Source organism: Schistocerca gregaria, chromosome X (genome assembly GCF_023897955.1).
Source record: "Schistocerca gregaria isolate iqSchGreg1 chromosome X, iqSchGreg1.2, whole genome shotgun sequence".
NCBI lineage: Eukaryota > Metazoa > Arthropoda > Insecta > Orthoptera > Acrididae > Schistocerca > Schistocerca gregaria.
In genome coordinates this window covers 792,004,955-792,032,747 of record NC_064931.1, presented here as the reverse complement: position 1 = coordinate 792,032,747, position 27,793 = coordinate 792,004,955, and the positions used below count along the sequence as shown (strand labels likewise).

Genomic DNA, 27,793 nt, shown 5'->3' with positions numbered 1-27,793 from the left:
GATCGCTACGGTCGCAGGTTCGAATCCTGCCTCGGGCATTTATGTGTGTGTGTCCTTAGGTTAGTTAGGTTTCAGTAGTTCTAAGTTCTAGGGAACTGATGACCTCAGATGTTAAGTCCCATAGTGCTCAGAACGATTGGAACCATTTTGAGACGAGTTGAAGGCATGGGGAAATTCGCCTAAGCTGTGCAGCCCACGTGGCAAAATGACCAACATGTCATTCACGTAACGGTAGAAACAGGTTGTTTTCAGTTTGGCTTGTTGCAAGGTCTTCTCCTCCAAATCGTTCATGAACAAATTATCGACAAAAAGTGACAGATAATACCCCATAGCTACAGCACCCATCTGTTCATAATAATAAATATCTAACAGGAATTAAGTTGAGATGAGCAAAAACTGGAAGAGTCTCGACAGGTTAATACTGAATTTCATGTTTATCAATTCCATGAATTCATGTAGTGGTGTCTAGGGGAAGAGGGACACTGCATCAGAACTCACCAACAGGTCACTATCATTGAGGGGAAGTTCTTGTAGATGCTGTAAATAATAAATGGAATTATGGGTGTGATGTTAGCATTTCCCCACAGGTGGACTCAGGACAGCAGTCATGTGTTCGGCCAAGGCATATGTTGCTGCTCCTATATTGCTATTGGCCGCAGTAGAGTGCCTTCTTGGTGGAAGTTTGGCAGCCTGTACAATCGTAACGGAGAAGCAGCTTATGGCCGAAGTTTCTTGACAGTATTCGCATCGGAGGTACTGCGAAGATGTTCGATACTTTTTCTCCGGAGACAGCCTGTCGGATCCACTTCTGCTTTCCCTTACGCTCCATCACTGAGAATTTCATGAACTTTCTTTTGTTATTCTGGGCGCAAGACCGACATGGTAGCGTTTCCTTTGATCCGAGAAGATCAACAGTCATCAGAAACCACTTGAAGCCGGCAACAAGTCTCTTTTCCGAAATCTCGTGGTGCACTTACGATGTGTTCTGAGCGTGTACTCGACGATTATACAAGTTAGACATGCACCAGGAAAGCATCGGACCTGATATGTTAACAAATTTCTTTTTTTCAGCAATGTCCTTCGTGTTATTTCCAGACTGCATTTTACGCTGCCTGACAAAAAAAAAGGGAAGCAATACGAGGACTAGGAAATGAAAAAAAAAAGATGGTTCAAATGGCTCTAAGCACTGTGGGATTTAACATCTGAGTTCATCAGTCCCCTAGGCTTAGAAATACTTAAACCTAACTAACCTAAGGACATCACACACATCCATGCCTGGGGCAGGATTCGAACCCGCCACCGTAGCAGCAGCGCGGTTTCGGACTTCTAGGAAATGAAATGAGACTTCATGGATTGAGTGATTAAAAGTGATTACAAAATGTAACCCACTTTATAAAGAACTTGACGGTATGAGCCACTTATAAGTATGATGCTGCACGTCCTCTTACCTGGATGCATGTACTGATCCGGTTCGGAGGGGTACCATACAACCGCTGTATCCTCTATTGAGGCAAGCTCGCCCACAACCGTTCTAACTCGTCTCTGATATCCTGCACACTGGCACTGTCTTTCGGAATGGTCCACAGGTTGTATTAGGGACATATTGTAGGATCTTGCTGGCCACAGAAGTACCGGGTGCTTATAATTAAATTGAAATTTTTCCTACTGCTGCGGTGTGAACAGTATACATCACAGGACGCTGAAACATCGTAGGAATTTACGCTCAAGGAGTATGCTGAAAAAGATAATAGTTTCACTTTCTGCCTCCTGGTGAAAATATGGCGCTGTCAGCAGTCAGAATGTGGTGTGGGTACAGGAAAAATGAGGAACGATTAAGCACATGATAATGATTGTTACAACATGTGTTCAATACGGTCTCTCAACTCAGCAACATGCTGCATACGTAACACGGTATGGCCGACAGTTGTCCACAGCAGTCTATCCGGTGCAATCAGTGTGTTACGTCATCATATGCTATCCTCCAAATCAGAAAGAGTACGGATACATCCCTGATAGACACGATCTTTCAGATATCGCCACAATCAGAAGTCACATTGATTTAGGTCGAATGATCCGGCTGAGTTGGCTCTGAACGCTATGGGACTAAACATCTGAGCCGAGCGGTCTAAGGCGCTGCAGTCATGGACTGTGCGGCTGGTGCCGGTGGAGATTCGAGTCCTCCCTCGGGCATGGGTGTGTGTGTTTGTCCTTAGGATAATTTAATTAAAGTAATGTGTAAGTTTAGGGACTGAAGACCTTAGCAGTTAACTCCCATAAGATTTCACACACATTTGAACATTTTGAACTTAACATCTGAGGTCATCAGTCCCCTAGACTTATAACTACTTAAACCTAACTAACCTAAGGACATCACACACACCCATGCCTGAGGCAGGATTCGGACCTGCGATCGTAGCAGCAGCGCGGTTCCCGACTGCAGCGCCTAGAACCGCTCGGCCACAGCAGCCGGCGGAGGATCCGGAAGGCCACAGATCTTGAAACTGTGTAGAGATGATACGCTCGATACTGAAGATTTCTCGAAGCAAATCTTTCAACTGCCAAGATACATCGCCCCATCTCACATCAAAATAATGGTAGGGGCACATTTGCGTTCTTGCAAAGCTGAAAATACCTCTTGCACAAGGAGATCATTTTAACGTGCAGATGTCACTGCATACCTAACAGGCTTACGATGTATCATTTCCTAGAAGAAAACCGGAGCGAGAATGAAGGAGCTTGTGAAACCACTCCACACAGTCACATAAGCTGAGTGCAGGAGATGTTCCTGCACAACATGTGACGGAGTAGAACCCCATATGAGACATATACGAAAGTTCTGTGCATTCTAAGCAGCGTGCAGAGTAAAATGTTCCTCGTCCATTCAAAGAATATTTACCAGCCACATGTCCTCCACTTCCATGCTTTTCAAAAACTGAAGAGCGAAGTCATGGCTTTGAGGCCTATCTTGTGGCTTCATTTAGTGCACATTCTGGATCTTGTAGGGACACGAGTATAAAATGCGCCCCAAAATCTTTTGAAGTGTCGATCACGGCGGAGACAATTCCCGTGACACAGCTCTAGCACTGACTGCAGAATCTGAGGCATGTGCTACAAAGGTCGGCTACAGCTACAGAAACATCCTCAACAACTGCGATGGGAACGGGCCGCCGCCTCCCGCTTCCTGCTGTACCAGCAAATTCTGCTGTTTCTTCAAATCTCTTTCTCATATTCCTTAGCCCATTTATTCTTCGCAGCTGTTTCTGTTGGCTATATTCCTGCATTGCAGCCCTGCTATTGCTCTCGTTCTGATAACACAACTTTACCAGCAGTGCACGGTCTTTCTTCTCAATACCCATTGCGTTTCGTACGGAAAACTTCAACCTTCGTAGCACTTTACATCACACTCACTTGAAAAAAGAAATTATAACGCGACGCCAAGCGACAAACGGCATACTGATGTCGAAACAGGAAAAAATCTAACAACCTGACTGCTTATAGCGCCATATTTGCACCTGCTGGCAGAAAGTGGAACTATCATTTTTTTCTCAAGATACTCTGCGAGTGCACCGATTAATGAACGAACGTATTAGGCTTCGCCGTCCTACGATGTATATAGCCCGTACTGTAGCACTCGAACCACAGTTTAATTGTAACCCACCGGTACCTCAGTATTTTGCAAATAGTTCATGGACACATGTGTCATCTGCGGACGAATATTTTGCTTTTAAAAATGGCAGTACGATATTGTTACATGGGTGGTAACACCTGAGGGCACAAAATGTGTGTGACGTACAAATGGCTCTGAGCACTATGGGACTCAACTGATGAGGTCATAAGTCCCCTAGAACTTAGAACTACATCAACCTAACTAATCTAAGGACATTACACACATCCATGTTCGAGGCAGGACTCGAACCTGCGACCGTAGCGGTCGCACGGTTCCAGACTGTAGCGCCTAGAACCGCTCAGCCACCACGGCCGGCTGTGTGACGTACAGTTGTGCTGTCAGAGGTCCCTTAATCGCTACTAGCCGTCATACCGAATGACGTCCCACATGATTGAAGACTGATCCCCAGGTCGCCTTCAGACTGAATCGCGACGGTCATTCGGGGCAGTGCTGAACCGCGAATCATCGCAGAACACACTACGATGCCATTTATCAACAGCTCAGGCTTCCCAGTAACGGCACCACTCCAAGCGCATCCGTTTGTGTTATGATGTTAACGACAGGGAACTCATGGAACGGTAATTCTTTAGTAAGGCTCCACTAGTCTCTGACCAATGGTATGGGACGACACAGAATGTTCACTTTATTACCTGCTCTTAGAAGGCAGGGGCAGATGTGAAGGGGTTACAGTGTGCTTGGAACACAAGACGCCGATCTCCCCACCTGGTGGCCAGGAGTGGTCTGCCGAAACCTTGATGACGAGTATACTTGCCCTCATGTTCTCATACGGTCCAACATCGAGCCACTGACATATCCGAATGCTTTTCAAATCTGGACATTACATGAGTTTACCTTCTTGCGAAATGGAGACCCAAAATAAGACTTCTACCGAACGCTGTCAGGTGTTGATAACTTTGCGTCACATGAGCACGCGGCATCTCGCGTCCTACACAAGGACCACTCAACATCTGACACTGTTCACATCAGTGTAAGAATTCATTTATTGAGTAGAAGGAGTTGTCATTCAGAAATTCTTTTAATTTCCTTTTAAATGTTGGTTGGCTATCTTCAGACCTTTAATACTATTTGCCAGATGACCAAAGATATTTGTGGCAGCATAATTCACCCCATTCTGTGCCAAAGTGAGATTTAAACTAGAATAGTAAAGATCATTCTTTCTTCTAGTGTTGTAGCCATGCTCTTCGCTGTTATTTTTGAATTGGGATGGGTTATTAATGACAAATCTCATAAAAGGATATATGTATTGCGAAGGTACTGTGAATATTCCGAGCTTCTTTAGTAAATGTCTGCAAGTTAATCTTGGGTGGACTCCAGCTATTATTCTGTTTACACGCTTTTGTGCAATGAATACTTTCTCTCTTAATGACGAATTGCCCCAAAATATGATGCCATATGAAAGAAGTGAATGAAAATAGGTATACTAGGATAATTTAATGATATGTTTACTACCAAAATTTGCAATAACCCTAATAGCATAAGTAGCTGAACCTAACCGTTTCAGCAGATCATCGATGTGTTTCTTCCAATACAATTTCTCATCAATGCAAACGCCCAAAATTTTTGAGTATTCTACCTTAGCAACAGACTTCTGTTCATAGTCTCTGTTTATCAATGTTGTTATGTCATTTACTGTACAGAACTGTATAAACAGTGTTATGTCAAAATTTAGTGAGAGTCCATTTGCAGAGAACCACTTAATAATTTTCTGAAAGACATTATTTGCAATTTTCTCAACTGATTCTTGCTTGTTGAGCGTGATTGCTATACTTGTATCATCCGCAAAAAGAACTAGATTTGCATCTTCATGAATATAGACTGGAAAGTCGTTAATATGTATTAAGAACAACTGATTTCGTGATGAACTTTTACGGACAGTAATGTAGAATAACTGAGAAACTTTCACTGTACTATTTCGTCGGGATTTGGACTATGATATTGCTACTGGTTTGCCGAATTTACTAGGTACTGTGCCGAATAGTTTGCTATTTTACGCAAAATTAATTGCAATCGCTACAATTTTAATTATTTCATTTGAGGTGGAATAGAGACGCTTTTAATAAACTTTTGTAATGCCGTAATTTTGTTTGAGAAAATTTTAGGGACAATACAGTATTCAGGTTAAAATCAAGTTTTCCATTGTGTTGACTTCTTTATCCATCTACATCTTCCACTTATTTCCTCAGTTTTGTTTAAATTGTTTTATCAGTTATTTATTTGCATAATCGCCTGACGTCATTTATGTGTGCTCGGTACTTGCCTATTAAAGCCAAGCCTTTCGATTGAACGGCTTGTGCTGTTACAGGGTAAAAGTATAGAGGTGCTCGGCACACCCCTTACTCAGAGACAAACCGCCTACACGGTCGATCACTTACCTGGGCTGCCATTATTATTCTTCAATAAGGGGTCGCAGATAGGTCTGAAGATTCACTGCACCGAAGAGATTTGGCTTGTTTGTTATCAACAGACCTAATAGGTTTCCTTCACGAGAGGGTTCTCTAACCCATTGAATAAGGCAATTTTTCAAAGGTAGGCGCTAAACATGTCACAAATATTTGGATCTGCCTTCTGGTATAAACGCACCTTTTTTTCCCTGACCATATCTACCAAGCTAAAATCTTTTTCGCCACTATGTCAAGCGTGGAGAATTTACATGCGGTATTCGCAAGGTCTTCTCTGCAATATACCACCAGTGCAATACTATCTATAGGTATGTTATAGAGTAGATCACCTTTGGAGTTTATCTTTGCCGATATTGTATCGCATGTTGATTTTTACTTATTTCATAAAATATTAGCGAGTTCTTCACGCCAGTAAGCAGGGCAACACTATTCGTTTTAGGTGTATTTTTACGGTATGAGAATTTATGATTTCTCTGCTTTTATTTATTGTTTCAGGGGGAATTTTGTTATAAGTGCATTCTAAGACGAAAAAAAAAAGCACGAAACACGAAGAAGTTATTCTAATGAGACGCAAAAAGGTAGGTGTGACGTACATGTATAGGCAAACAAATTATTAGAGTTCCAGAAAAATTTAGTGATTTGTTCAAGTGAAAGAGCTTCAAAACTTGATTAAGACAATAACGCGTTGGTCCACCTCTGGCCGTTATGCGAGCAGTTATTCGCCTTGGCACTGATCGATAGAGTTTTCGGATGTCCTGCGAGATACCGTACCAAATTGTGTCCAATTCACACGTTAGATCCCGAAATGGTTGGAGGGCCGTGTCCATAATGGTTCAAACGTTGTCATTCCTTCGGTCTGGATTCTCACTGACTACAGTATATTGTCTTCAGTGATGCGTTCTACTTAGAAATGAGCCCCGATGACCAGCGAAGACGTATCTGGGGACGCCCAGACAGCTAGGAGTGATGGTCTGGGGTGCCGTTTGTTTTCATGGCAGGACCCCTTTACTTGTCATCCACGGCACCCTTGCATCACACCGGTACGTTGACGATGTTCTGCGATCCGTTCTGTTGCCGTTCATGGCAAGCCATCCTGTGCATGACTTTCAGCAAGATAATATCCGCCCACACACAGGGAGAGTTTCTACTTCTTGTCGTTATGCTTGCCAAACCCTACACTGGCCATCTAGTTCACCAGATATCTCCCCAAATGAGAACGTTTGGAGCGTTATGGACAGGGCCCTCCAACCAGCTGGGGATTTTGACAGTCTAAGCACCAATTGGGCAGAATTTGGCACAGTATTCCTCAGGAGGACATCCGACAAATCCGTCAATCAGTACCAAGCCAAATAATTCCTTGCACAGGGGCCCGAGGTGCACAAGCACATTATTGAAATGATCAGTTAGTGCACCTCTTTCTCTTGAATAAACCATCCTGTTTTGGTGAAACTGTCATCATTTGTTTGTCTCTACGTGTGTATCACACCTGCTGATTTCAGTCCCATTCATATAATTCCTCCGTGCTGCGTCGCTTTTGTGTCTTAGAGTATATTTCGTACGTGTTATTTAACTGACTTAGTGAGCGTAACGTAGGGATTTTAACCTGAAAGCTGTTCTATTAGCTAATATTACACTCAAAATCTTTTTCTAACCTGTGCGAACGGGTATTTCCTCTAAAACAAATAAAGGAGACCTGCTCTTTACTCTGCGGAGGTTTACACCAAAATACTTTAAGGACCCTGTCATAGTGAATTTTGTTACACAAAATTGCTCATGTGCATGCCGCACGTATTCGGCTGTCTGAGTCCTAACTGCAGTGCATCCATGATCTATTCAGAAGTACCCTACGGTTTTCCTTCCAGTACTGCGAGTCGGGGAATTTACACCCCAGAACGCTGCAGAATCGACGGAGCATCCGGCTTATAGTAGGTCATGGTGAGGATACTACATGTGACGGGCTGTACTTAGACCTCACGAACGAGGTGCCAAAATGAATGCAAAGTGGCCTCATAATCCTAGTGAGAAGCAACGATGGTACCGGCACGGGAGACGACTAGCAACCGACTGCATCCTTTGAGTTCACCAGCTGCTGATATAGTCACCACCACATTTTAGATGACATCCCCAAGCAAATATACTAGTCGAGCTAACGGTTATTTCTCGGAGCTTTGGAGAACATCGGTTTCAATCCCAACAGATGAAACAACTCGTCCCGTTTCAGGCGCGTTCTCAACAAGTTAACATCTCATAGATGATGTTAAGGTGTGCAGGGGGCAAGTATCGTCAACTGGTGCGCAGAGACAGGAGACCCCTGCTCCGGCTGCCATTCCCTGCCGAGTGAAAATGAACCGGAGGTGTCAATATTTGACGGCTAACAGTATCAGGGATCTCAGTTGACGCCGGAGGTCACAGTTGTTGACCCGAGAGTCACAACAGCTCCTAACATCACCCCGAAGCCTGTCGGCTGTGCCCAGCGCAAGCTTGTAGCTGTTTGTGGACGGCTACTAACTTCTCTTGCATCCGCACTCAAATAACACAGATACCAACCATATTCGCTGTCAGAACTAACTATGCGGCTGAGAGGATCAATAGAACTCACAGAACTGAAACACAGGTTAACTCTTTGTTTTGCAGAAATCAAGTACAGCGGCTTGTGCAAGTTATGTTGCTAATGACACCTCCTACATAGCTTAGCCACATGTCAGCTTTGTTTTTAATGATCGCTGATCTACTCGGATCAACGACAGCGGCGCTAATAGCGGAGTGAGGATGCACAGCAACATTCTCACACATAAACGTATTTCTTGTGTACACGTAAACACGCCACACAAACAAAAATAATGGCCACACACAAAATATATCAAATTATTACTTCTATTAGAAGTAAATTAAAGGCCAGGACAGACAGAACGTAACGGAAGCCCGCAGGATTGAGCCGCGTGGGAGGAGGAGCCACATTGAATGTGGGAATCGCCAGTTTGCAGCTATCAGGCGAATGTCACCTCGACAGACAGTTTGCCAACGTCATGAAAGATGTACGTTTGTAGAGAAATGAGTGGCTTCGACAAACTCCTTCTCACTGAGTATCACAAAATGTTACGCTGCAAAGACTATCTTGGTTGCATGATATTAATATGAATAAAGAGAAAATACGTCAGTACCTTTTGACTGGCCTTCAATAATTAATGCAGCACTTTTTTTCTGCCCCCAATTCGGTTGAAAAATTGCAGAATTTGTTGTGGGACACTGTGGAATATTCCCGATTCAGCCACTTAAGTTTCATGTTCCGATAGCTGGCGGCACTATACTTAGCCTTCAAAATGGCATCTGTAATGGAGGTTCGTTCCAAGCAGACAGCTGACATTCAGTTTATTTTGGCGAAAAACCAGAGCGTCGCAGATATTAATAAGCGCTTGCAGAATATCTACAGAGACCTGTGTGAAGCCGGTCGGAGGGTCCGCCCCGTTCTAGGCGCTACAGTCTGGAACCGCGCGACCGCTACGGTCGCAGGCTCGAATCCTGCCTCGGGCATGGATGTGTGTGATGTCCTTAGGTTAGTTAGGCTTAAGTAGTTCTAAGTTTTAGGGGACTGATGACCTCAGAAGTTAAGTCCCATAGTGCTCAGAGACATTTGAACCAACCTGTGTGAAGAAAGGGACAGGGCGATGCGTCTGTCATCATCGCAAGAAGGTGACCCAAACTTCGAACTCTTGCGTGCCGGCCGACCGCATACAGCGGTGGCTCCTGTTGTGCTGGAACGTGCGGACACTCTCATTTGAGGTGATCTACGGATCACAATCAAGCACTGGACGTCTCCATCAAGTGCTGACATACTCGTCCATCAGTTGGGGCACTCAAAGATGTGTGCCCGCACGATTCCTCATCGCCTAACAGAAGACCATACAGGGCAACGAAAGGCCATCTGTGCGGAATTGCTTGCCCATTACCAGTCTGATCGTGACAATTTCCTGTCCAACATCGCCACAGGCGACGAAACATGAGTTCATCATTGCGAACCGGAAACAAAATGGCAAATGATGGAGTGGCTCCACACCACCTCTCCCTAGAAGAAAAGCCGCACCCTCAGCTGGTAAAAGCCGGCCGGTATGGCCGAGCGGTTCTAGGCGCTTCAGTCTGGAACCGCGCGACAGCTACGGTCGCAGGTTCGAATCCTGCCTCGGGCATGGATGTGTGTGATGTCCTTAGGTTAGTTAGGTTTAAGTAGTTCTAAGTTCTAGGGGACTGATGACCTTAAATGTCAAGTCCCATACTGCTCAGAGCCATTTGAACCATTTTTTTCAGCTGGTAAAGTCATGGCGACTGTTTCCTGGGCCTCTGAAGGGGTTCTTGTGTTTGATGTTCACCCTCATCGTGCAGCTGTCAGCTCTGAAGTGTATTGTGCTATCCTCAGCAAACAAAAGAAAAGACTTCAACTAGTTCGCTGCCAAAAAAATGCAAACGAACTTCTCGTTCTCCATGACAACGCAAGCCGTTACAGTAGTCTGCGCACCCGACAGCTCACAAAACATCGATGGACAGTTGTTCCTCTTCCACCTTACAGCCTGGAACCCGCATCTTCCGACATCCATCTGTTGTGGCCCAATGAAGGAGGCACTCCGCGACAAGCATTACGTGGATGATGGGGAGGTTATTGACGCAGCAAGACGTTGGCTCCGACTCCCACCAACTGTGTGGTATCATGTAGCCATATAGGCCCTTACAATAAGGTGACGTAACGCCGTTACAATGAACGGAGTTTATGTTGGAAAATTGGAGTTTTAGCTAGAAGAGTGAGGGACAATATGGTGTATTGGAATGAATCTTGAATAAAACCAAACTGCTTTAAAAAATGTATTTGATTACTTATTTAACTCCCGTCGTAGCATTGAGAAGTGTATAACACATTAGAGAAAATCAATAAACACGAGGTAAAAGTTAGTCATTTGTTTAGGGTACGTTTCCTCCTTTGTGTAAATATTGTGCGTCGCATGGCAGCAGTACGTAATATTTCAGTTGCGCTGCATAACCTGGAGCAAATCAATTATTCCTTCGAGGATCGGTAAAGAAACATTACAACACGCTCGACAATACAGCGAATACCAAGGCCTATGAAGCCGCACTGGCAGCACATTACATTTTCTTTCCCAATGTGCTAGTGGTTATATATTTCATGGCGATTTTGTGAAAAACTACACTTTCAATATCGTCATGTGCTATCCCCAGCACTATTTTTACGGTCAACTGGATGGCATTAAACCACATACATACGTTTTCATATTAGGTGCACTGTGCTGCCACCTACTGCCGGATACTCCATATCAGCGACCTCAGTGGTCATTAGACATCGTGAGAGAGCAGAATGGGGCGCTCCGCGGAACTCCCGGACCTCGAACGTGGTCAGGTGAATGGGTATCACTCGTGTTATACGTCAGTACGCGAGATTTACACACTCTTAAACATCTCTATGTCCACTGTTTCTTATTTGATAGTGAAGTTGAAACATGAAGGCACACGTACAGCACAAAAGCGTACAGGCCGACCTCGTCTTTAGACTGACAGAGCCCGCCGACACTTGAAGAGGGTCGTAACGTGTAATGGACAGACATCTATCCAGAACGTCACACAGGAATTAAAAACTGCATTAGGATACACTGCAAGTACTATGACAGTTACGCGAGGTGAGAAAACTTGCATTTCATGATCGAGCGGCTGCTCATAAGCCACACAACACGCCGGTAAATGCCAAACGACGCCTCGCTTGCTGTAAGGAGTCTAAACATTGGACGATTGAACAGTGGAAAAACGATGTGTGGATTGATGATTGACGGTACACAGTGTTGCGATCCGATGGCAGGGTGTGGGTATGGCGAAAGCCCGGTGAATGTCATCTGGCCGGCCGATGTGACCGTGCGGTTCTAGACGCTTCAGTCTAGAACCGCACGACCGCTACGGCCCCAGGTTCGAATACTGCCACGGGCATGGATGTGTGTGACGTCCTTAGATTACTTAGGTTTAAGTACTTCTATGTCCTAGCGGACTGATGACCTCAGGTGTTAAGTTCCATAGTGCTCAGAGCCATTTAAACCATTTCTGAACGTCATCTGCCAGCGTATGTAGGGCCAACAGTAAAATTCGGAGGCGATGGTGTTATGGTATGGTCGTGTTTTTCATGGAGGTGCATTGCATCTCTTGTTGTTTTGCATGGCACTATCACATCACAGATCTATATTGATGTTTTAAGCACCTCCTTGCTTTCCACTGTTGAAGAGCAATGCAGAGATGGCGATTGCTCCTTTCAACACGATCGAGCACCTGTTCATATTGTACGGCTTGTGGCGGAGTGTTTACACAACAACAATATGCCTGTAATGGACTGGCCTCCACAGAGTCCTGACCTGAATCCCATAGAACACCTCTGGGATGTTTTGGAACGCCGCCTTCGTTCCAGGCCTTACCGACCGACATCGATACCTCTCCGACATCAATACTCCGTGAAGAATGGGCTTCCGTTCCCCAAGAAACCTTTCAGCACCTGACTGAACGAATTCCTGCGAGAGTGGAGGCTGTCATCAAGGCTAAGGGTGGGCCAACACCATATTGAATTCCAGCATTACCGATGGAAGGCCCAACGCACTTGTACGTCATTTTCAGCCTGGTGTCCGAACACTTTGGATCACATAGTTTATACATATAAAAGAGCTCTTCATCGTAAAAATAAGGCTGTTCTCTGAAAAAAATTAACCATTCTTCGAAGGAAACTAAAGTATTATTTATTGAAAATACTGAAAACATTTCTTTGATGAAAAAACTGAGAACGAGTCTTTTGTAAAATCTACGAAGGCACCATGTTATGGGCAGCGATATTCAGATGTTTCTTACTGTTGTCCCACCCATGGCTCAACCTCACAACTTCGTGTATCTTTTACACGTCTCGATTTTTAGGAATAACAACGAGCAGATTTTGCTTTGCGTCTTTAGAGCGCACATGCTTCGTGGTGAGTGTCAAAATGGCGCACTCCCAAAATCACACAGTTACGAGTGCTCTTTACTTTTATGCGCTGTACTGCACACTATGCAGTACGATTGACTTTTGTGTAACATGGCGGTCATTTCTCATTTCAGCTACCGGCACCTTTTGTGCTGTCACATGTACATAGCAAATGGTTCAAATGGCTCTGAGCACTATGGGACTCAACTGCTGTGGTCATCAGTCCCCTAGAACTTAGAACTACTTAATCCTAACGAACCTAAGGACATCACACACAACCATGCCCGAGGCAGGATTCGAACCTGCGACCGTAGCAGTCGCACGGTTCCGGACTGCGCACCTAGAACCGCGAGACCACCGCGGCCGGCGTCACATCTACATGTCTCTTCTGAGGGTTATTGCATTATTCTATGTTTTGTGTTATTCGTTTTGGTGATTGCACAGTACAGGCTATTTCGCTATTCTGAACATCCTTTCATAGAAAAAAGATATTAAACGGGAAACGAGCCGAAAAAACCGTAATTGCGTTATTACTCTGTGACGAGGCACTATAGATCAGATTACTCGGAAAATGTGAAACTGAGTTTCTACTGGCGTATAAATATTCAGACAGCTGACGGGAATGCAGCCTGGCCGGCCGGTGTGGCAGCGTGGTTCTAGGCGCTTAAGTCTGGATCCGCACGACCGCTCTGCCGCAGGTTCGAATCCTGCCTCGGGGATGGATGTGTGTAATATCCTTAGTTAGGTTTAAGTACTATTAAGCCCAGGGGACTGATGACCTCAAATGTTATGTCCCATAGTGCTTAGAGCCATTTGAACCATTTGAACTTTAGTCGCCGAATCTCCTTTTGGCATCAGTTTTGAGATTCTCGAGGCATACTACCAAGAAAGGAAAGCATCAGAAGGTCATCCAACAGACGAACAAAGTCCATTGTGACTTCGAGAAAGGCAGAAGACAGCATAGATTTGTAATAGGATGCGTCATATGAAACAAGAAGGAAAAACGAAAGGAATCACGCGTTACTACTGTAAATAGTGTGGTGTGGGACTGTATGTTGTGCCTTGTTTCGAAATATTTACGGCAAAAATACTTTCTGAAATGTGCTCCTTTGTAACGTTATCTAGTTTACGAACTTCAACAGTAAGGAATATTCAAAGTACATTGTATTTTAAGAACTTATTGGGGAGAATAAATACGTACGAACTTACGACGATACGGACGCAACGCACCACACACACTAGCACTCTGAGCCACAAGCACCGATGTGCAGAGCTTCCCTGCCGCACATGAATATGCGCACTGTTAAAGATCATTCAGCAGTGAAAGGGTTAAATGGGAGCGAAAATCGACTGCGGGAGATGAAGTCAGTCAACCAGAACGGATTTTCAGAATCGATATTGAAGTTTTTACGTGACCGTCCAGAAGCTGTTTCGGGAAATTGTTTTCCGAAAACCAATTTTGGGAGCCTCGTGTAAACGTAGTGTGGCAGCTGTCCGCCGCGTCAAGTGCTGCCGTAACGCAACAGCGTCCACGCACGGCCGCGGAGAAAGGCAGCGTTCTGACTGGCCGGGCTTGAACTCTTCGGGCAAAGCGAGCGCAGCGGCAAGCTGCTCCTACTACTGCGAAAGCCGATGCGCAACTTCACCTACCAGACACGGGCATGGTGGGCACGCAGTCGACCCGCAGGTCGGAGACGGCGCCGGTGACGGCCTGGCTGACGTAGACGAAGCAGTACTCCACGTAGCGCTCAGAGAAGACGGAGCAGGGGAAGCGCAGCGCGTGCTGGCCGCGCGTCACGCGCGCCTCAGCCGCGTACACCAGCGTAGACGGCGGCGCCACGGACGCTACGTCTGCGCGCAGCCGCGCGAACACGCGGATGCGGTCCGCCGACGCGAGGATGCACTCCGGGTACTGGAACAGCACCGACACGCCGTCCTCGCACGGGAAGACGCTCCGCGCGTGCACGTTGAACACGAACTGGTCGCTCCACGCCGCCTGCACACAACGCGACATCTGCTTTGTGAGCTGAAATCATACTTCACTTAAACTAACACGTATCATACGAAGGGCTTATTTCAATAGTGGTACAAGTCCTTTTTTTTAAAAAAGTTATGGGACTTAACTGCTAAGGTTATGAGTCCATAAGCTTACACACTACTTAACCTAAATTATCCTAAGGACAAACACACACACTCATGCCCGAGGGAGGACTCGAACCTCCGCCGGGACCAGCCACACAGTCCCAGACTGCTCGGCTAATCCCGCGCGGCCATCTTTGTTCAGTTTGAAATACGTAGTCCTTAAGTTAAATGACCGCTGAAAAATCTGCAGTTGAGATACCAGAAATACTCAAGCATATGGCTTCTTGCTAGAGATGAACCTTTCATACTTACTGATTAAAATTATTCTGGGTATTATGCTTCGTCATTGCTAAAAACTAACAACAATAATAAACTAAACCCGACGTTTCGACCGAATTGCAACGGCCTTCCTCAGGGCCCGAGTGGTTTTGCGTGGGGATAGGTGCTTCTATTTATTACAGGCTATCGCCCGCATCTCGTGGTCGTGCGGTAGCGTTCTCGCTTCCCACGCCCGGGTTCCCGGGTTCGATTTCCGGCGGGTCAGGGATTTTCTCTGCCTCGTGATGGCTGGGTGTTGTGTGATGTCCTTAGGTTAGTTAGGTTTAAGTAGTTCTAAGTTCTAGGGGACTGATGACCATAGCTGTTAAGTCCCATAGTGCTCAGAGCCATTTGAACCATATTACAGGCTATCGATGTCTGACGTCACTGTGGTAAAACTTTTATTTGGCCCTCTAATATGATTGGCTAGTCATGACGTAAGGGAAGATGGGAGGAAAAAAGGCTATTCGTGGATGTCCATGTATTCAACGATGGGTAGCTGTCCACCAATCAGCGTTCGGCATCTGGTCGGCAAGTTTTCCTCCCGGTGTGCGATCTACTGCTGATACGTCCGTGTCCCGTGTGGCTTCTGCCCCGCGACCGCTCGCGGCCCGTTGGACTGGGATGGCCGGCAGTCTGGACGCCGGGAGTTTGTAGCCATCTTCTGTGGCATGAATGTTTGTGATGTCCTTAGGTTAGTTAGGTTTAAGTAGTTCTAAGTTCTAGGTGACTTATGACCACAGCAGTTAAGTTCCATAGTTCTCAGAGACATTTTTTTGAACTATCTTGGCTCCGAGCACTATGGGACTGTGGTCAGCTGTGGTCATCAGTCCCCTAGAACTTAAAACTACGTAAATCTAACTAACCTAATGACAGCACACACATCCATGCCAGAGGGAAGATTCGAACCTGAGACCATAGCGGTCACGCGGTTCCAGACTGAAGCGCCTAGAACCGCACGGCCACACCGGCCGGCTTGAACCATCTTCCCTGTTGATGTTGTCAGGCTGCTTAATAATTTCCATCGCCTCCCGTATTTTGCGTTCTCGCATCCACGATTCTTCCGACAGTACTAGGCTTTCTGGAACCTGATAGGTTTTCCACAGTCACTTTGGTGTTCCGCTATCGCCGACGTATTATGATGTTGTAATCGTACATAGCGTTCGTGTTCTGCTACTCGTAAGCTGACAGGTCTCCCTGTTTCTCCCATGTAGGTAGTTCCGCACTCACACCGTAGTTCGTAAACACCTGCAGTGTTGAGATTGTTGACTGCATCCTTGATGGAACCTATCATTTCGTGGATCCCGTGACTGCTTCGAAAAAACGGTTTGAAACCTCGACGGCGAAGGACATTGCCTAGCCGTTTACTGGCGCCTTTTACATGTGGTAAGTGTACCAGTAGAAGATTCTCTTCTTTGCCTTCTTCTCGTGATCTGCTCCCTTTGGTTTTCGCTAAATTATGTTGTCATCATAGCTGTTGGCACGAAATGTGTGTTGTAGCTCCTTTAATTCTTCTTTGATGTTATTTTCATCGCTTATCCGGTAGGCTCGGGCAGTTAACGTATGCAGAACAGAATACTTTTGACACAGGACACGGACGTATCTGCACAATAATCTGTAGAGCAACCATCAGTCCACTTCCGCGCACACCAGAAGGAAAACTTGCCGACCAGAGCCCGAACGCTGATTGGCGGACAGCTATCAATCGTTGAGGACATGGACATCCACGAATAGCCTTTTTCCTTCAATCTTCCCTTACGTCATGACTAGCCAATCATATTAGAGGGCCAATTAAAAGTTTTACAACAGTGACGTCATACATCGATAGTCTGTAATAAATAGAAACACCTATCTGTATGCAAAACCACTCGGGCCCTGAGGAAGGCCGTTGCAATTCGGTCGAAACGTCGGTTTTACTTTATTATTGTTGTTAATTTTTAGCGGCATAATACCCAGAAGAATTTTAATCAATATGACACCGGCCGCAAAAGCCTACGTTCTTAAACCTTTCATACTGTTTGTTTGGCTCACTGATTTCAGAAGCATTATAGGCAAAAAAGTGCAGGTAATGGACTTGTACCAATATTGAAATAAGCCCTTCATATGTTCTTTAGTGGGGTGGGAAGGGGAATTGTTTGTGTAAGCATCCTATTCCACTGCCGAACAGGCAAACCTCGCCTCACAACTAACTTGAAGTTCCCAGTCGGCTGCAGATGATCAAATCATTCTTGTAGCACCATTCAGCAAAAGACCGAGTGGTATCGGACACATATGCTTCTACAAAAATATAATATTGTCTGAGGATTGTATTCAAACATTCCTTACGCTAAGCATTACTGTGCTACGCTAGTTAATATTATCCATAAAAATTATACAAATTATGTATGTGTATAGGTTCCATATCTCCTTCTAAATCACGGGACCGATTTCACCCATACTTGGTACATATCCGCTACTGTTCATTAAAATTGCTACACCAAGAAGAAATGCAGTTCATAAACGAGTATTCATTGGACAAATATATTATACTAGAACTGACATGTGATTACATTTTCACGCAATTTGGGTGCATAAATCCTGAGAAATCAGTACCCAGAACAACCACCTCTAGCCGTAATAACGGCCTTGATACGCGTGGGCATTGAGTCAAACAGAGCTCGGATGGCGTGCACAGGTACAGCTGCCAATACGGCTTCAACACAATACCACAGTTCATCAAGAGTAGTGATTGGCGTATTGTGACGAGCCAGTTGCTCGACCACCATTGACCAGACGTTTTCAATTGGTGAAGATCTGGAGAATGTGCTGGCCAGGGCAGCAGTCGAACATTTTCTGTATCCACAGGACCTGCAAAATGCGGTCGTGCATTATCCTGCTGAAATGTGGAGTTTCGGAGGGATAAAATGAAGGGTAGAGCCACGGGTCGTAACACATCTGAAGTGTATCGCCCACTGTTGAAAGTGCCGTCAATGCGAACAAGGGGTGACCGAGACGTGTAACCTATGACACCCCATACCATCACGCCGGGTGGTACGCCAGTATGGCGATGACTAATACACGCTTCCAGTGTGCGTTCACCGCGATGTCGCCAAACACGGATGCGACCATCATGATGTTGTAAACAGAACCTGGATCCCTCCGAAAAAATGACGTTTTGCCATTCGTGAACCCAGGTTGGTCATTGAGTACACCATCGCAGGCGCTCCTGCCTGTGATGCAGCGTCAAGGGTAACCGCAGCCATGGTCTCCGAGCTGATAGTCCATGCTACTGCAAACTTCGTCGAACTGTTCGTGCAGATGGTTGTTGTCTTGCAAACGTCCCCATCCGTTGGCTCAGGGAGCGAGACGTGGCTGCACGATCCGTTACAGCCATGCGAATAAGATGCCTGTCATCTCGACTGCTAGTGATACGAGGCCGTTGGGATCCAGCACGGCGTTCCGTATTACCTTCCTGAACCCACCGACTCCATATTCTGCTAACAGTCATTGGATCTATACCAACGTGAGCAGCAATGTCGCGATACGGTAAACCGCAATCGCGATAGGCTACAATCCGACCTTTATCAAAGTCGGAAACGTGATGGTACGCATTTCTCCTCCTTACACGAGGCATCACAACAACGTTTCACCAGGCAACGCCGGTCAACTGCTGTTTGTGTATGAGAAATCGGTTGGAAACTTTCTTAATTTCAGCACGTTGTAGGTGTCGCCACCGGTGCCAACCTTGTGTGAATGCTCTGAAAAGCTAATCATTTGCATATCACAGCATCTTCTTTCTGTCGGCTATATTTCGCGTCTCTTCGTGGTGTAGAAATTTTAATGGCCAGTAGTGTATCATTTACTATCTGTAAAGATCAATGTGGGTGTGAGAACCATCCACCAATCAAAAGTGTAGGGGTGTTGTTGAAAAAGCAGTGTAGCACTCGACGCGAGAATGCCCATACTTTCGCTATCCAGTATTTCAGAATGTGAGCACTTACAGACTTGCAACAGTCTTTACTCATAATTTCAAATCTTTGTGAAACTTTGTCGATGACGATCCCCGTAAAAACATGAAAGGGGAAAAGTTTGTCACTTACCACATTTTCGCTGTTCATATAGTAAAACTGCCACATGAATTATGATGTTCTAGTTTATGACTTCTTTACTAATAACTGTATTCGTGACAAATATTTTTCGACAGTATTCACATACACCACTGAGAACACCAATAAAATTACATCATTATACACTTAGCTCAGGAGATACGGCGTATAAACACTGAACTACAGCACGATATTACCACTTTGCTAGCAATTCTATTCGCAACGTATTTCGTGGGCAGTATCCTCATATATAGCTGAATGTACCCAGAAAAATATAGCAGTCTATGATACATAGTTCAGGACATATGATGTCAAACACTGAGCTTCGTGAAAAATAGCCACATCATGCATAAGGATTTAATTTGTTGCTTCTTTATTACTAACTCTATTTACAACACATTTCACAGACAGGGGCACATATATCACTACATGAACCTACAAAAGTATGCAAATGTACAGCATATAGTTCAGATTCAATTTAATGATGAGGTAGATAATTGTTTTTCTACTATAAATAGTACATTTGACTTCCAATCAGAAAGACATATAAATCAAGAAAAACTATCCTAGTCCTATCTATGAGAGCTTTTATTAGAATTATTATACCAATAATTGTTATAATCCTCACAACAACACTATCCAAAAAAAAATTATCGATGACTGAGAAAGAAGATCACCATTTCAATGTGGATTTGAACCAAAAACATCGGCACGAATACCATTATCTATCCAATTCTTTCAAATTGCTGTAATTTTTCTAATCTTTGATGTAAAAATTGCATTCATTCTACCAACTGCAATTATTTTAAAAGCATCAGGCATTATAATCCTAACAGTATCAACAATATTCATCCTCTCTAGTCCTATTAGGTGGACTATACCATGGATGAAATTAAGGGGCTCCACAATTAGCATAACAACTATAACATATATGGTACATTCAGAAAGTAATGATATAACTAATCAACCTTAAACAGAATAAGAAGCGAAATATTGCAGTCAGTTTCGACCTGAAAGGTTGGTAAATAATTACCCTTATTCTTTATTAATTGAAGCCAAAAAGAGACATATTACTGTTAATAATATAATTGAACTATAAAGATCCAATTAAGGATATGTAAAAACCATATGTAAGTTGCTAATAAACTCCATTAACATTTCCAACATTTATATAGTTTAAATAAAACATTACATTTTTACTGTAAAAATAATATAAATTATATTTATAAATATGTAAAAATAAAAACATTTCCTTAACATCTTCAGTATCACACTATAATTACAAGCTATTTAGGTATAAGAAAAATCACTAGAGTAAATACCCAAAAAATAAAAGTTGAAAGGTAACTCTTAAAATTTGTGTTGTAGCAACCTCCAATATCATTTATTAAATAAATGAATAATCTATACACACCCTGACCACCTGATACCTCACCCCAACCATAACTAAAAGACTTCGATGAATAATGACCCAACTTTAAAGGTATATATCTAACAAATGTATTTGAAAGGAAAGGTAAAAATCACATAGAACCAGTAAATCTAACAAAAGACAATATATTCAAAGAAAATAAATTGTGATAAATATCAAACTTAGAAATAAGATAACCTAAAGAAGCACCTAAAATATCAACAGCAATTGTTAAAAATTTCAAATAACAAGGTAAAACAATCACATGAGGAATAGGAAAAATTAATCAAGACAAAAGACTACCACCAAAAACAGCAACAAATAGTAAAGCAGTTATACCAAATGAAATATAACAACCCTTATTGTCAAAAGAAAATCTTGAGTAAAAATTATTATACCAGATATTGAATAATAAAATAAACGAAAAGAATAAGAACAAGTTAGGCCTGTAAAAAAAAGATAAATTAAACAATTAATTCATCTTAAGCAAACCATCTCAAGAACAATTATTATTATTATTATTATTATAGCAGCAAATATAAAAAGAATTTATATGTACACAAAATAAACGTTTTCTGATATAGCGAGTTCTGGGGAAAGGAAATTTAAAGAGTGACTCAGCTAAGAATACTGTGAAATGAAGAAAATCTTGTTGGAAAGAAGGATGCAAAAGGGTAACGAGTGCGTTCAGGGACCATGGTAATCATAACAGATATTTTATTAACAGTCTTGAGAAGCTGGAGATGTTATTCAGTTCTCTAATACAATACGCGAGATTATTTCCTACTACTAATGAGGACTTCGAGCAAGTGGCTGAACGGTGGAATGAGACAGAAAATATTTTGCTCTGGTGGGAACGGGTGCCTCTGCCACGTTGCTCAGACAAGAGCGTTAAGGTCGAGAAGAGATATGACGGACTGTGTTTGTTGATAAGACAGTAGAGAAGACAGAGGGTGTGGAAATCTCTGCTCTTGTCTGCACTCAGCCAGGATAGCTGTGCATTTGATGGTGAAATACGATCAAAGAGTCGAACATCACAGATATAACGAACACAGGCATTCATAGCAAGTTCCAGGAGCCGTGAGCTATCTTGAGAAATGCCTTGTAGGCTAAAATCGCTGTAATCAATGAATGGAAGTATAAATGCTTGTAAAAGTTTCTTTCGCAGGTGAAGAGGGAAGAACTTTTTTAAATTTTTGTTGCACATGGAGAAATGCTGATTCCTTCTTGCACATTACAATTATGTGCTCAGTACAATTTAGATTTTCATCTATTATTACTTCTAGACCGATTGCTGAAGTAGAGAAGTTGAGATTTGTCCCATTTAGGGTTAAACGTAGTAGGTATATTTCAGGGTAATGAGCCTAGAATGACCAACCAATATTGCTTGGATTTTGAATGCGTTAAGCTTTAATCCCATATGCAGCGCCCATTTTGATAGTGCACACAGGTAGGAATTTGGATTCTCGATAGCTGTACCCTGATTTATTGGTTTTGCACTTATATACAACCGGAGACTATCAGCGTACATTTGGTATTTCCAGCAGGGCAAAGCTGTTGACATATCATTTACGTACACTGAAAAGAGTATAAGAACATAGGGGATGCGTGATACTACCTGCCTCCATTGTGACTTAATGGTGCAGGACATACGCATTGCTGCCGTAACGGCAGGTATGAGCGAAACAGTTACACTGGAGATCAGAAATATTGTGCGCAGATGACAGTTTGATCAAGCGACAAGAATGTGATCTATTAATGTGCCAGGAAAGTCTACATCGTCACACTGCACTGTAGTTGGCGAGATATTTAGGCTGATAAGTTTGGCAAGCAAGATGTCTAAGGCGACAATGTCAAAGACCCTGTTGAAGCTCATGTTAGCACATGTTAGTTACCTCTTGTAGATTCGTGGTAAGCTTCATGTTGTTTATTACCTTTTTTAAAGCAAATGTTGTGCTGCGATATTAACGGAAACATGAGTGGCATTCGTCTAGTAAGTTGTTTGTAGTTATATTCTGAGGCTTTGGTCAGTGCAGGAAGAATGCAAGTAGGGCGGTAATCAGACGGTGCTGTGGCAACGTCCTTTTCAGGTAGTGTCTTAACGAGTCCCTTCTTCCAGGCCTCAGCGAAAACATTAGTCGTTAAGGAATATTTGAAGATATCTGTTAGAGTGCGCAGTAGTGGGTCGGTAATACACTTCACCCTTTTGGACTGTGATGCCATCGTGTCCATTGACGGTATTCCAGCAACATGCCTTATAAGAATTTTTTGTAGCTACAGTCGTTTACACCCCTGATATAATCAATGAGTCTCTGTTTCTGTTGTGGTTCAATTATGGTTGTAGGTAATGTGAAGTATCGGTTTAGTTCTTCGGTTGGGACAATGGGATCATCAGCAGCTTTTAGTTTGCCTATACCAAAACCACGCACGTTTATCCACAGAACAGCTGATCTGTTTCTGTTGTAGGTTAATGTAGGGTTACGCGTGAGCTTTGACTGAATCTGTTGCTCTTCTGCTTGAAAGCAATTTGATTTTCAGGGGCATAATTTGTGTGCCCGATGTGCAGCGTCTCTGATGTATATGAGCTGTTTCAGTTCTTCAGCTAGGCAAGGTGGAGGTTTCCTTCTTACTTTTACGGTATTTATGGGATCACTAACGACTCTACTTTTACAGTAAACCGAAAAGCACCAACAGAAGCCTAAAATGCAGTAAAGCAAAAACTAATCAGTTCTTAACTTCTACGCGGCAGGCCTCAAAATTTACATTGCCACTTCTACGTTATAATTTTCTCGACCAATGCTACGAACCATATAAAATTACAAATCACCACAGACTTTATCATGCTGATATCTGCAAACATACCCTCACACATAAAACTTTCAGTGAATTGCTTCATTAAAAGTCAGATTGTTCGCTTTATATTAAATTTTTGAAAGCGTTTGTCCCTACATGAGCTGACATTATCATCTATAGGTTTCTGATACTGCTCTCCACGAAGTTATTGAGTTAACTAAATTTGAATGACTGATTTGCAGGGTTATTGCCTTGTTATTATTTTATTGTGCTGTTATCAGTTCTTCACTACTATCGTAAGGCAGATATCTTGATACTGGATTGATTTGATATACAGAATTTCATTAAAGCTAAGCAAAACCACAGAGAATTTGCTGCTCAGTTACACTTAAGTGTAATGGATTGAGTAAAACCGTTGATTACAATGTAAAAGAAATTTTTAACAAAGAGAGAGAGAGAGAGAGATAACTGCGTGATTTAGATACCAAAGACGCTCTTCTATGGGGAATGTACGAAAGTGAACTGGAGTGTTGTAGTCTTCGCAACGGATTCACAATATAATCCATATGTCAGGTAGGTAAACGCCGAAAAGGAAACTTCAAATTTCATATTATCTCATCTAAAACACGTTTATAACGTATTTGGTTTACACATATCAATTACCTTAACGTTCTCTCTGTTACAGTGCATTTAAATGAAGATATAATAACAGATATTTTTCAGACAGAACTCCGATTTTTGCATGGAGTATGAAGTAGCCGATTTTCCTTTTCTCGTAACACAGTGCTTTTAAAATGGAAGTTATCTGTGACAGCTGGAACTTTCGGAACAGATTTTTGTGTTTGCAGACACTCTGCGGGAAATTCTATGGTGAGGGGCTGTGGCAACCAGTCAGGGTCGAGCCGAGCATGCCACGTGGTCCACTCGGGAATGTTTGCTTTAAACGCACAAAGGGAGTTGTGGTTCAATCCTCTTTGCCATGGGACTCCGGTCCGCATACGTTTATGTGCAGAGACGCTGCTGTGGTTGAGTAATGTATTAACTAGAACTGGGGTCAGTTTCTGTTGCGCGTTCTCAGATGTCGTGCTGGATTGTATTTCAAGGATTGGTGTAGTGGTATTTGCAGCATTTGCAGATGTTTAACGAGCACTTGTTTATGCTGAAATGATGCAATCGTTGTTTATTTTGATAGTCAGTTCCCAAAGCACAGTACAGAATTAGGTTTAAATTAACCCAGCCGAATAACAGCGTAGTTGAAATCATCACAAACTCGTTTAGTATGTCCTAATCAATACTTTCTAATGCGTATAGAATTCTTTTGTTTGAATCTTTGAGTTATTGCAATTTATTGTACCACGTATTCCGCACATGGGTGTTGTGTGCGTTATTATGGCCATTATAATCCTTTAAAAGCGATTATAGTTTCTAGAACAACGATTCTAGGGTTCGCCGGCCGGAGTGGCCGAACGGTTCTAGGCGCTACAGTCTGGAACCGCGCGACCGCTACGGTCGCAGGTTCGAATCCTGCCGCGGGCATGGATGTGTGTGATGTCGTTAGGTTAGTTAGGTTAATTAGGTTTAAGTAGTTCTAAGTTCTAGGGGACTGATGACCTCAGATGTTAAGTCCCATAGTGTTCAGAGCCATTTGAACTATTCTAGGGTTCATTCGTAATCCCTTGTGGCTGCTTTAAGATTCTACTAGTCTACAGTTGACAATTCACTTTGCAGTAGGCATACTGCTATCTCACGTAGAGTGGATTTTCCGCCTTGAGCAGAAATAGCAGTTTTTCTTAGCCACTATTACAATCAGTATATACGTTTCTTAGAACTGCAATCAGCAGTGCGCTTCCTCTATTTCTTTGCTTGTTTTTCAGACCAGAAGATAAGTCAGCAGTAGTAGATGCAGAGAGAGCTGGCGGTTCATCACTTTATATACGACGTAACTGTCAGATATCTTTAATGTCAGAATTCTAAATGGAAAAGTCAGGTTAACACAATGACTCAAGCCAGCTCACTTCACGTAACTTGGCTATGAACTGGGTTACTTACACGTTATTGATGCCAGGCTATGAGGTTATCACAGCTTAATATGTTCGCAGAATTCAGTCTAATGTTCACTTACGCCTATTATTACTTTGTTGCGCAAAGTAAGCTGTTTCTCTCCTTCTCTTGTTCTGTTCCTTCAACAAGTGGTATTAAGATAGGATTATTATACAATTTCACGGGTCTAAACCTCATATAGAACAGAACATTTTATTCATGGATTTTTTCAGGACATATATTTGCTTGCATCCAGAATTTAAAAAAGAGAGTATGAGGCTGACAAAAATCACTAATGTTTTTACATAAATCTCCGACCCATAACCGTAAATCACCGCCCGTACCTTTTTTTTCTGTGTCCACGCAGAGCCCCCCCCCCCCCCCCCCCCCAGATCGCCGAAAGGCATAAATAACGCGTACAAGACGTGGGCACACAAATGTTGTTATATAGGTAGATATACGTTGCTTGCCAATAATTTCTCTGTGAGTTCTTTACATACAAGAATCTAAAGTGTCTACATAAAACCGGTGCCTTAAGTACGAAAGGAAATGAGCTAAGAGTCACGAAAGCTTTATTTACCAAGACGTGAAAATCTTCACTCTCTATCCGGAAACCGAAATATCTTCTGTCGTCTGACTAAGAAAATAGAGATATTTTTTGCAGTAACCTTTTTATTTCTCTTATTAATTGCGGACGCAACAGTAATCACAGGATTCTGAAACACCAGATGCCAACACAGTTCAAAGACAGGCACCCGTCATGAATGAAAGCACGTGCCGAGGGCTTTGTACATTAGCGATAAATGCAAACCTTGTTCCCAACCGGGTACCAAAGCCGGATTGTGGGCTGGCAGCCAGATATTCGGAGTCGAGTTCTGTTGTGCGGTCTTAATCAGAGATTAATGTTTGATTTCAGCACAGTCAGATCCTACTTGGAAAGCCCTTGAATTGCGAGGTCGATAACTCGATGACGAGTGCTTAACCGCACTGCTGAGAGAAGTATGTGACCGTTATTACGCCACTCACCCTTAGTATTTTGTTTGTAGCTGTGATTACACCGGTTCGTAATAAGTATCATTAATGGTAGTTTCCAAAACTACCACTTTGTGGCACGAATGACAGTAAGAGCGAACATTCCTGTTGAACAGCCTTCTTTTTTCAGAAAGGTATTTAAAAAAAAATGACGAATGAGCGTACACTATTGTGTTCGCTTACATTTACTTTTACAGTTGACGAATACAAAATTAGACCGGTCGTGGATTTAAACACCGCTCCTCGCGGATGCGTGGGAAATGTATTAACAATTGTGCCTCGCGCTCAATGATAAATGGAACTTATTTCTTGCGTACAACAGATTTTTGAAGTAGTTTGTAATGGCTTTACGGCGCAGATATATTTTGGAATAGTTTTATGTACTGTGCAATCTTGAGCATAACAATTATAATATTTATGAATTGTAATCCAAATGGTTCACATGGCTCTGAGCACTATGGGACTTAGCATCTGAGGTCATCAGTCCCCTAGAACTTAGAACTACTTAAACCTAATTAACCTAAGGACATCACACACATCCATGCCAGACGCAGGATTCGAACCTGCGATAGTAGCAGTCACGCTAGAGCTGGTAGCTACCAATAGGCCGCACCTTATCGACAGATTCAGTATAGGAACATGGACTAGCAACCATGATGTCATTATAGCAACTATGATTACGAAAGTTAATAAGTTAGTCAAGAAGGCTAGGAGAGTGTTTTTGCTAGCTAGAGCAGATAAGCAATTATTACCATCTCACTTAGACAGCGAACTTGCATCACTTAGTTCCAGTAAGGTGGATGTAGAGGAATTATGAGCAAAGTTTAAGCAGATTGTAAATTGTGGTATGGAGTGTTATGTACCTAGTAAGTGGATAAAAGATCTACATCTACATATATACTACGCTAGCTACCAAGCGGTGTGTGGCGGAGGGCATAATTCGCGTCAAAGTCAAAT

General features: G+C 43.1%; 1 protein-coding gene across 1 annotated transcript in view; it reads right to left on the bottom strand.

The window, feature by feature from the left end:
• LOC126298324 (uncharacterized) overlaps positions 1-27,793 on the bottom strand; it is an 897,680-nt gene that overhangs the window by 256,056 nt on the left and 613,831 nt on the right. Inside the window, exon 6 of the mRNA XM_049989621.1 lies at positions 14,726-15,071. Within this exon, the coding sequence (XP_049845578.1) occupies positions 14,726-15,071 (346 nt within the window). The remainder of the gene's footprint in view (positions 1-14,725; positions 15,072-27,793) is intronic.